This window comes from Gymnoscopelus braueri (genome assembly GCF_963280865.1).
Source record: "Gymnoscopelus braueri genome assembly, chromosome: 22".
Taxonomy (NCBI): domain Eukaryota; kingdom Metazoa; phylum Chordata; class Actinopteri; order Myctophiformes; family Myctophidae; genus Gymnoscopelus; species Gymnoscopelus braueri.
Window position 1 is genome coordinate 25,241,586 of NC_137624.1, and position 12,361 is coordinate 25,253,946.

Consider the following 12,361-nt stretch of genomic DNA (forward strand, 5'->3'; position numbering starts at 1 on the left):
GTGTACTCTCTTTTGTGTGGGACTCTGTCATTTCTCTTCCAGTGTGTGTATATCTCACAGAGTGAGTGTGTGTGTGTGTGTGTGTGTGTGTGCGTACGTACGCTATAATTACAGTAGTTTCTACCTGCAGTGCTCCCCCCTTTCTCTCTCTGCTCTCTCCTCCCGTTCTCCCCTCCCAGCTGCCAATGGAAGGTCTACATTCATCTTTCAAAAACACTTAGCAACGAAGGAAATTGCCAACAAATGATAGAATAAAGACTCTGAAAAGAAAGACCGACAACTAAATCATCAACTCTCAATACAAGGCTCCCCACCTAGCACCTAAGAGCCATTATGAGTGAGTGGCCGCAAAGAATATGCCTCGGTGCACGTGTCCGTGTGTGACCGCGCGCCACGCTGCTTCTGGCATCTGCGTGTTTGTGTGTGCCTGCGTGTGTAAGCATGTGGTATTTTGTTTGAGCGTGCAAGGAGTTACTTAGTGCAGCCTTCTAAGACACCCTGCAGTCTAATTGAGAGAAGAGCCGAGGAAAACTAGTGGGGTGACATTTTTCTCTCAGAAGGGTGCAGAGACTGGCTGCAGTACCACTGAGTTAATAATACTGTTTACAGAGAACACACAGGACTTTCACTTCTACACTGGTGTGTGTGTGTGTGTGTGTGTGTGTGTGTGTGTGTGTGTGTGTGTGTGTGTGTGTGTGTGTGTGTGTGTGTGTGTGTGTGTGTGTGTGTGTGTGTGTGTGTGTGTGTGTGTGTGTGTGTGTGTGTGTGTGTGTGTGTGTGTTTCTATGCGTATGGCTGGTGTTTCTTAACCACTTTCAACCCAGTGTTAGTAATTTTGGGCATGGAATTGTTGGCAGAAAATCAGAAAATCAGAATCAGATCTACGAGCACACAACGTGTTGCATTGCTACGCGTTGTGAGCTTACACATTTTGATTGGATATCTTCCCCCCCCACGACACCATCATGCGACGAACAATTGAAAAGGGGCTTTACGTGTTTAAATGGAAAATCAATGTGGGTACACACTTCAGCTAGAGCTTCCAGTTGTGTAGCTGATGTATATATATAAGCAGCTGTGATATAAAGTATAGAGTTGTGTGTCTGACTGGGTGTGGCTGCGGTGGAGACAGAATTTGAGGTGATGTCAGAGTGTTTGGGGGTGATAATAGGTTCCTTCATGGGATACCAGTGAGCCCATCTGTCCATGGCCCTGAGGACCTGGTTGAGGTGCAATCCAATACCGCTGTCACCCTGATGCCCCCCCCACCCTCCCCCCAAAAAAGAAAGAAAGAAGAAAACATGTGCAACAACGTGAGAAATGGCTGAGGTATATGGGAGAGGATTTGGGAGAGTATACTGTATGTTATATTTTTGTTATTTTGTTTAAAGATGGCAGAATGCACAACTGTAATGATAATATCCCTTATTTCTGGTGGGGCCATGTGCACAACATAAGTTGTAAGTAAATAAAGTCAGTACAAAGCAGCAAATCACAGTATAAATCAGTCAAGACAGACACATGAAGAAATACAGAAGTCTCTGATCTTGGCCTTAAACTGATTAAGAGACAGAAGAGAGTCCAATGTTAAAGTGCTTTGTCTCAAGTTGGATGAATGTGGATCAGCAAAATAAAAGGTGGTCTTGCCAAGCTATGCTGAATAAAAGGGACCCCAAGAACAAGCCAATCATTTGACCGAGTAGGATAAGGATTAACATACTGATTTAACATAATGGAGATGTAAAGTGGCAATTTCCCAAGAGGCGCCTTGAAAAGAGAGAGAGAGATGTTATTTATTTTTTTGCCTAATTTCGAAAGACGACCAACTAACCATGTCATATTAGAGACAATAGTGAGTATTATAACTGGCACCTGTGATGAATCTAAGGAATGTTCACATAATTATCGTTAGTTATGTTAGCCTGCTTGGTGTGTTAAGTAAGCGAATGGCAATAAAATATAGTTATAAAATGTTATCACACACCAAAAAACACATGATTATATGACAAAGTAACAGGCAAGGTAATGGACATGGTGCACACCGTCGGGCGATATTCCCTTAAAACGTACAGTATATTCATGCATAGAACTTAAAAAACATAGTTTATGTTCATAGCCTAAATCTGTTGGCTTTTGTTTGCCAAACCAAGACCAAAGCATGGAGTGAATAACTGAGGAAAAAAACAAAAACAATACAGGCTGCCTCATCCCCTCCTTCCTGACCTGCTTAACTAGCATGACACTGTGGCACTTTCCTCTTAAAAGGCCTGAAAATCTCCCTCTCTCTCTCTCCTCTGGCTGAAAATGCCATTAGCTCTCTTACTTTAGGGTACAAACGGTGTGTGTGTGTGTGTGTGTGTGTGTGTGTGTGTGTGTGTGTGTGTGTGTGTGTGTGTGTGTGTGTGTGTGTGTGTGTGTGTGTGTGTGTGTGTGTGTGTGTGTGTGTGTGTGTGTGTGTGTGTGTGTGTGTGTGTGTGTGTTTGTGAGAGAGAGAGAGAGAGAGAGAGAGTCAAGAGGAGATGGAGGGGCATATGGAGGGGTCTTTGCTTTGGTCAACACTGAGCTCGCCTTGAGGGCATCAGGGGTCACCCTCCTGAATGCACCCACTGTTGCACAGCTAAGAGAGGGGAGGGAGGGGTGGTGCCCTCCAGGAATTGGGCTTGGTGGTTCTCTGATGTCTTTGTCAAGCCGGGTCCATTTAGATGTGTTGGTGTGGAGGTCACAGGAGGATGGGGCTGGCTGGCTGGCTTGACCACACAACCAACAATGGAACCGACGGCGGACCATGTGGAGTGACAGTACTGTAGCCAGCAGGGCAGTCAAACATTCATACATACAGCGGTAACATGAAAACAAGCATCATGTTTCTTGGGCGCACAAAGATAATAGGGTTGGCTGAGTTTCATTTTCAAGCACATCTGTGCGCAGATGCCCGCGGGCGCACACACACACACACACACAAATATTTTTGACCAAAGACCTCGATACTGTGATGATAATATACATTTTCTTTCAAATTGATCAACAATTAAGGAAAATAACAGATCTACTGTAGGATCTTGTAGATCAGTTATTTTAGCAATTTCACTTTTTTTTAAAAGACCATTTTAACCCATTTAGAACGGGAACCCCTATACTTAACTATACCTTTCAATCCGGGAACCCCTTTTGGGGTAGTTGTTGCTATGTACAGTATATAGCATATATTGCCCAGCCCTACACACCCGCACACTAACTTTACCCTCTTGAGCTTACCTGACCAACTCTTCATTGTAGAGGGACTTGGCAGACTCGCGTCCCAGGATGTAGACCTGGCCCTTGAAGACCTTCAGCTGCACCTTGCCCTCCACACTCTCCTGGGACTTGGCTATGCAATCGCGCACAAAGTCACACTCTGGACTATACCAGAAACCTAATGCAAACATAGAGCGAAAAAAGAGACCATTATGGTTTACGGAGGATGCTTCTGAACATGTATTCTGTTGCTACTGTAGTTTGACCAATTCAGATACTCTTTAATCTTAAAATCACTTTAATATCTATTACCACAGGCTCGACTTTACCAGCCGCATGGGTTATTATCGTTTATATTTGATTGTGCGCCATGTCGCATACCAAAAATCTGATCTACAAGCGCACAAGCTTGCGATTTTCAGTATGCAACACCAGTGCGCCATGAAGTATAAAATGATTGCAAAGAGTTGGGCCAAGAGAAACATATGCTGGACTCTATGGAATCCAAATGACTGAAATCATTGTGGAGAATGAGAACTTTAATCCATGCGTCTGTCTCGAGAGACGGAGACGTAATTGCGTGACACCGGCAGTCCCTCGTTCACAGCCCATTATGTCAGCCCACACCCTCCCTCCCGTCTCATTTCTGTTCCAGGTGAGGATCATACATGCCTCTCTCTCTCTTCTGTAATTTCACTGATCTGTCAGTCTTTTTGGACAGATGGGCTAGGGATGTGGTGTATGTGTTAGGGAGCCAGGTACGCCCCCTTTTCAGCAGGGGGTCTCCTCTCATCAGTGGGTGACCTCCGCTTCGTCAACTGGTCACGTTCAAAGGCACAATCCTCTCCCCTCCGCCCATTGTCCTCTACCTCGGGCCACAGGCTTCAGCCAGGACAATCACACATACAGGCCCCAAATAAGTTCTCGTCGATTGAATTCTGCTTGATGTCAGTATTAATGAGAAATCTATTTCAGATGGAGACGAGTTACTGTGTGGGTTGGTAAATGTTAGATAAAAGAAAAAAACCCCACACAATCTGGCTCTAGATGCAAGTGATAAGTATTTACAGAATTTGACCGACGTTTCTGCCGCGGCCTTCGTCTGGATATGACCAAGACGTTGGTCTGTAGGGGGTCCGCCAAATCTTTGGGTTGATAGGATTTTTTTTTACATTAACCACTTGAACCCCAGCATCTCTATTCTGAGGAACATTAGCCAAAAATAGCAGATCTCACAAGCTCACAACGCCTCGCGCTGCGAGGCGTTGTGAGCTTGTAGATCGGCTATTTTCAGCAATGACTAGGTTTGGTGTAGGGGGAAAAGGAGCAAATCAAGTATTGAAGGTTTAATGGGTTAAGTGTCTGAAATGAACACAATTGTACGCAATGTAGTGGGGGGTCCCTGCTTCATGTCTCTCTCAGTTAAGGCCTGAAAAACGTTGAAGACCCCTGATCTAGAGCAACAGTTTCTCAGTTAAATTTTCCATTACCATCACCTCATAAATCAACCTGGGGTGTGTTTTCTCCAGTCCACTATATACGTATAGTATGTATAGTTTAAGCTTAGTTTAAGTTTAATCCCTGCTGTGCTGTGGCTCTAAGCCCATGAGGAATTGTTTGGAAGAAAAAACTACTCTACTAATACAGAACAGATGCAGACGCCTGGACTTCCAGTGGCTACGACTATAACAAGCCACAGTGTTAAACCCCTGTAGGCCGTTTCGGAGGATCTGAAGACGTTGTTTTTTCCATGCCTTAAATCCACGGCGAATTTAATCTTTCCCCCTGCTGAAGGCACCGGTACCTTTGTGTGTTATGTTGTGTGTACTTTCTTTGCAAGACTCTCTTCTGTCTCTCTTTCTGACCAACACTCTCTCTCTCTCTCTCTGGAGGGTATAATTGCAGTGTCCCAGTAATCAGCCTCTAATGGTGCTGATCCTATTATGTGGTTGAAGGACAGGGGACTGGAGACAGAGCAGGAGGTAGGATTAAGACACCTGAGCTAGGGAGGCTGACACACATCACACATCTCTACTTCTCCCTCTCTCTCTTATGAACACGCACGCACGCACGCACGCACGCACGCACGCACGCACGCACGCACGCACACACACACACACGCACACACACACACACACACACACACACACACACACACACACACACACACACACACACACACACACACACACACACACACACACACACACACACACACACACACACACACACACACACACACACACACACACACACACACACACACACACACACACACACACACACACACACACACACAGTGAAGACCCAAGAATGGTCAGTCCTCACAAATTACAAACAGACAATGTGAGAGTGTGGTTGCAAAGTGATATGCTACTTTCAGAACTCAAGTTTTGGGGGGGATTAAGTCATTAAACACATTACAACACAAAGAAGTAACATTATTGCACAACACATACACATACTTCAAAATACATAATTTAATGGCATCACTGCCATCAGCAAATCTTAAATTATTAGGTGCGTTCATAATGTTTATGCAATTTGCCTTTAAAGCTAGGTATATAATCGTTCCCCCTAATCAACTGATTATTGTGCCTCTGCCAATATTGAGCGACTTACCATTGTAGAGTTGCTCAGAGAACGTGATACCCAAACCCTGTTTGATCCGGCGCACTTCTTTGTCCATGGTAAAAGTCTCAATGTCTAGGTGAGCCTGGTACAGTATGGTGCCTCCTGGGGTCTCATAAATCCCTGTAACAGAAACATGCACGCACGCACGCACACGCACACACACACACACACACACACACACACACACACGTGTCAATTCTGGCCAAATGTTTGCTTGCTGGAACACAGGAAGGAGCAGGACCCCTCCACACAGGTCAAATCGACATGACAACCTCAAATTTACCACCAGGACCAAATCATTAGCACTGACACTTCTAGGAAAAAAGGGGTCTATTCAAAACTAAATCCAACAAGACAAGTCTATTAGCCATCAATCATCTTCCATCTCGGTGCTAACAGATGCACCCTTACTGCGCTCATCCTCCCCAACCAGGGATGAGCCTGTCCTGGGTAAATGACGGGGTAGGAGGCCCCTGCCAGCCTGGAGCCTGGACCAGGGCTCTGTCTACCCTGCAATTTACCCCCTCTGGACTGTGGGGAGCAGAGTGGGAGAGATATGAGTGAGATGACAGGAGAAATGAAGCCATCACTCAAATGTCAGTTGCAAACAAAGGGAGGAGAGAGAAAAATGCCGCAACACAGACTATGCAACAGTTTTACCAATGCTATCCATTTTTGTGTCACTGTGATTTGCACAGCTTTATGTCAACAGATGGCTCTGAATATCAAACGATTGTCACTTTTTATTCAAATCATCAGTTATCAATTATATATTTTTTGCACAATGCTACCTAACAGAAATTGTGAGATACAGATACAGTAATTCCACCAAATGTGTTCTGCTATTCAAAGCTCAATTCAAAGGATAAAAGACATAGCAGTATGATAAATGAGAGATTCAAAAAGCTTTTCAGTTTATTTTCTTCGGGTAAGTGATTAAGGCTACTTTGCTGCACGATACTTTCAACAAAATTGTTACTACTAGACAAAAATGTTGTGTTTTCAACTGAAACCGTGTCATTATTCAGCATTATTCAATTATCATTCAAAATGATTCAGTTTAAAGTACGTCAGGGTCATGCAACAAAGTATAATTTAAGATGGTGACATTTCTTTTTTTTTTTTGCTGTTCCTGCAATCTGATTTATATTCCATGAGATTTAAATTAGAAGATTTCTCTGTCTCTTCTACTCGAGTAAGCAGTTAAGATGAAAAGATTGATTCCCCAAATTCTTCAACACTGGATCTGAAAGACAAGCACTTAGTCATGATGTGCCGAGTGCCGACTGCCCAAAGTAGAGCTTACTTATACAGCTAATCATGTAAACCTTGAAAAGGTGGCAACCTGAGCCAAGCCAACAGGGTCGTGTGGATTTTAGATGATCCAGGGCCACAGAGGACACGTTGGGACACTTCCGCTGGCTACATCAGATAAATCAGTTAAACCGCCCTCCAACCCTGTTTGGCTTAAGTGCACCAAAAAAGAGGTGGCTTAACAGAGACAAGTGAATAATAACCAGACAGGGTCCGATAATGGCATGGCTTCCCTGTGCAATGTGTAGCTTTGGATAGCAAGTGACTAGGTGTGTGACATCATGATGTCATGTCATCAATGTGATGTTAGTCTTGCCCGAATATGGAGTTGAGGACATACTGGCCTCCAAGTATGGCTCCAGACTGGCCATAGCCTGGAGGGACAGTGGATCTGAGATTATAAAGTCACAAAAGAAACAGTTGTCGTAGATGGGTTTCAGAAATTTAGGTGCTGGCCTGCTGGCAGCGTGCACATTTGGCGCTGATCGGTGTAGTGGTTTGTGAGATTTGTGGGCAAAATTTTGGGAGACAGTATTTGGACAAACGCTGTTCTGTACAGCTCACCCTACGGTGCCACACTTTACAAATGCTACTGTATCTGGGTAAGCTCAGGGAGAAAAGCCCCTCTTTTAAACAGATGCTGTGTGTTTTCAAGCTATGCTAGAGAGACTGGAGGGGGGGGGGGGTTGAGGTGGGTAAATATGAATTACTGCAAACTCGTTTCAAAGAAATAAACTTCTTTCAAACACACTGACACATCTCTTGTGTTTGAGAAACGTCGGTCGTCATTTTCAGTGACAAGTCTCTGAAAATTGATGGCAGTGACAAGAGGATGAGACTGCCTATTCATCCTAAAAGGATAGAGCAATTTCCTACCGCCCTCTATAGATACACTGCAGCTAATACCATTAATGGCACCCAGGTTGGCTGGCCTGACAGAGCTGTGACAGGTGGACAACAACAGTCTGTTGAGTGTTTTGTGGCACATTGACAACATTCTTGACAAAACCATTTCCATTCCCCCAACACCTCTGACCCCGTCTATGGAGGGAACACAAATAAATATGACATGTCTCCATTCAGTTGCTCTGCAGCATCTATTGTGTTGACACATCGCCATTCCAAAGGAGACAAACGCATGATCTATGGTAGTTATTCAGCCACTTGGACACAGCGTTTCCTCTTTGTATTTATATAGCAGTGCTGCAACACCACAACAAGGAAATGAGTTGACCACCACTGCAAACATACAGCACTGGAAAGAAATTAACCACTTGAAGCTGCAATCCATAAGATTTATGTCCTATCCAGAAATATTGTCCTACAAATGATAATATTTTCTTATTTGGAATTTGGGAGAAATGTTGTCAGCAGTTTACAGAACAAAACTGAAAAAAAAAAAAAAGTTTTCATTTTATAAACATGTACTTATAAATAGTAAAACAGCATTGCAATTTTTCTGAACTAAGTGCAGTCCAGATGCTTTAGAAGTAATGATCTTATAATAACAAATATGTTTTAATATTACAACCTCAACTTTAAATATAACTTAGACCCAAACAGCAATGAATAGGAGACACAACTAGAAGTATTGCCAAAGCACCACACCTGTATCAAAATGTAAACACAACACACTGTAAACACTTGTGACAGTCTGTGCTCCTCCTCCTATTGCTTTGGGAGAAAAAGCTGTGATCTTTTGCTCAGCCGAGGGCAGAGAAAAGTGGGTTTCCTCATTTTCAACCTGCCAATTCGTGCCACAGCCACAGTCCACTGGTCTAGTCAATTTGCCAGTCACAGCAAAGTGAGAAAGTGTCACGGCTGAATAGTCCATCGGCTATTTCCACGACGCGACAAGTATAACTCGGGCGTGAGTATGCCAGAGCAAGACAGCCAACTACCCTTGTACTGTATGTATATGCTGGCATGATACATGCAGAGAGGAGAAAAGGCAGCCAGTGGTGTGGCCTGTAGTTCCTACCTATAACCATCCATTGAAGCATAACGGTTATTTGTCCACAGTGTGTGTTTTTTATGCATGCATATTTTTGCATGTACAAATCAGGGGGTAACCTCACACCTAAACTTACAGACGAGTCAGAGAGGCTTTTTTTTTCTTTGACCAGAGGGATTTGCTTTTGCCTTCCAGCCCACTTTTATGCAAGAAGAAATGTAAGTGGAACACTTTAAGCACTCACGTAAAATAACGGTAATTGCCTGAAAGCATTGATGTCGAAAAGGATCGGCTTTGAATGGGTGTGAAAAAATTAATACAAGCACTTACTTCAGAGAAGGTATGCCAATCCAACTGTATTCATAACACCTTTAGAATTTGAATCTGTGTGTCAGTCTGTATATTAGAGTGAATAGGACTTCTGAGAGGCAAAATATAATGTTTGCTATAACCAAGGCGCTTGCTGCTTAGGATAGACAAAAATCATGTGAAAATCCAATTTCTTACCTCTCGACTTCATGCCAATAAAACGGTTCTCCACAATGTCAATCCGGCCTACTCCATGCTTCCCTCTGCAAAATAGGAAAGAAGTGAACACCAGAGTTTCTTACACCAGTATCTCAGACCTTTGACGTGTTTAGTCCAGACAACTTAGATATAAATTATCCAGTGAAGAAAAGACACCTGTCATAAACCTTCTGCTACATAACACATTTTGGCAGTGCTAGGAATATTATCAACATCATTGGTAAAGTTTTTCTTATTTTTATTACCATAAGGTTTTTCCCAGAGTAAGGCAGGTTGTTATGACATAACAAACTGCTTACCTATTTGAAAAGTATTCAAAGGTAAGGTACTTTTTCAGTACCATTACTGAGTGCAACAATATTTAACCACCTAGCATCCCTATTCTAGGGGGAGCATTCGCAGAAAATAGTTGTGATCGGCTATTTTCGACAAAGAGATTCGGCGCAGAGGGGAAAAACACAGACCAAGTACAGAGCCGACCCCGGTCAACTAAGTATTAGTTTAATAAGTATAGAGGGTTTAATTCATTTTGGGGGTCCTTGACATGGAAAAGTTGGGGAACCACTGATATAGCAACATACTGCTAGGATTTAGAAAACATTTTTGGATATGTATTTGGCCGCGGACCCCCCATCTCAAAATGTTTTGTTTCAGGGACCCCCCCAGAAGCAAAGGTTTGAGACAAATGTTCAATTTAAAAATATATATTCAAAGATTTGCACAAAATGTTCACGATAAAAAAAAATAGCAGATCTACAAGAGCATAGCGCGGCACTTGGTGCCACGCTATGAGCTTGTAGATCTGCTGAATAGCCAAAGAAATCTAAAATGACACAGATGCGTTCCCAGATTGAATGGGTTAATAAGTATAGAGGGTTTAAGAGGTTAACCAGTTCCTGTAAAGTTCTTTCTGGAGGCAATTTATTTTCTCCTTAATGCAACAGCTATAGGGCTATGCAGACCATACTGCACTGGTAAATGGTAAATGGTGCATTTCTATAGCACCTTTATGCAAGGAGCTTTACAATGTGTATTACATTCACCCATTCACTCACACACCGATGGCGGAGGGAACCATGCAAGGCACCAACTTGCTCATCGGGAGCAGTCTTAGGGGTTCAGTGTCTTGCTCAAGGACACTTCGACAGTAACACAGGGGGAGCCCGGTATCGAATCAGGAACCTTCCGATTCCCAAGCGGCCGATCTACCTCCTGCGCCACTGCTGCCCCCCACTCTGGTTCTCAACGTGGGGTCCGGGGACCTCCATGGGTTCCTGGGGGGTTCCAGGGGGTCCCCATTGACAGTTAGCAACCAAATGGACCCTTACAGGTTTGTAACTCTAAATGGACCTGTAAGGGTCAATTAGATCAAATGGGGTCCGTTGCCTAACGCACATCAAACTGGGGGTCCTTGAAATCAAAAAAAGTTAGAGAATCACCGTCATACTGGACTTACCCAATGTCATTGAGGTAGCGGAAGATCTCAAGTGGTTTGTCCTGAGATTTGCCGTCTTTCTTGTTGGTCACCTTGACAGGCACTCCTAAAGGTTCAGATGGCATGAGACAAGATGCATTTGGCTGATCAGAATAGAGCGAGTAGGCCCACATAATAAATTGTGCATACTTGCACCAAAACAAATAAATACAGAATTGTTTAAGCCTTTATTTGATAGTGATAGTAGAAAGAGACAGGTAATGTGGAGAGGGTGTAGGGAAATGAAATACAGCAAATGGCAAAAAAAAACTACATGATATCGGCAATATACAGTATATTGGCATTATATTGCCCTGCTCTCTAAATATCGGCATCGGCCATATTAAGAGAATACCCAGTTTTTTAGCTTGCCATGTGGACCTCATCTTCCTCCTTTCATATTATTCAACTGTAAACTGTGCAGTGAACTCTACACAGCAAGCAGACCACTATGGTTGGGGGGTGGGGGTGGGGGGTACATGCCTCTGCTTTTGATATTGCATGCGTACTGACACTAATATTTGTCTTTAAAGCTGTGAATAGAGTAGATATGACGTACATGAGACTATGAATCACATTTATAACGTGCTGAATTGAACTGCTTAGTTAATCTAAAGCATGGAGATTTGAGTCTATAGATAAAATCAATGACTGTCAGTAGTAATCTGTGGATGACAACTAGCATCTAAGTAAAAAGAAAAAAGAAAAACATGGTTCTTGGTTAAGAATAAAAACATTGCTAATGAGATGTGGTGAGAGGTGCTAATAAATTCAAAGGGCCAGCTCATCTGAAGGCTGTGAAATCGTGACCAGGCCCTTCTCTAATTGAATTACACACTCGGTTTTGTGTTTTCCCTGGACTCTCTCTAAGCAATGAGTTGTTTTTTTTCTTTTCGCGCCACTGTGTGTTCTCGTGTGGGGATAAATGTGCTACAGAGAATAGCATAAGATGGTCCATCTTTCAATCATTCCATCAGCCCGTCTCTAAAGCCTGAGTTTTACTTAGTTTACGCATGGGTGTCGTGCACCAAAAATAGCCCATCTACAAGCTCTACAAGTTTGTAGATCTGCTATCTTTGATGTGCAACACCCACTCGCAACTTTACACGTTTATATCGTGCAAATAATTCACTTTAATTTAACACAACTGATTTTGTGGATGAGTATGGCAATAAGGCAACGTAATCTATTTTCAAAACCAGGTCGTTTTTAAACGGAAAATA

The 12,361-nt window shown here is 43.1% G+C and overlaps 1 protein-coding gene across 1 annotated transcript in view; it reads right to left on the minus strand.

Annotated features, from left to right (window-relative positions):
• The window catches only part of ass1 (argininosuccinate synthase 1), a 34,715-nt gene that overhangs the window by 1,385 nt on the left and 20,969 nt on the right, over positions 1-12,361 (minus strand). The window contains exons 10-13 of the mRNA XM_080419482.1: positions 11,121-11,205; positions 9,644-9,708; positions 5,857-5,988; positions 3,256-3,412 (exon numbers count right to left, since the gene is read on the minus strand). Of these exons, the coding sequence (XP_080275608.1) occupies positions 3,256-3,412; positions 5,857-5,988; positions 9,644-9,708; positions 11,121-11,205 (439 nt within the window). The remainder of the gene's footprint in view (positions 1-3,255; positions 3,413-5,856; positions 5,989-9,643; positions 9,709-11,120; positions 11,206-12,361) is intronic.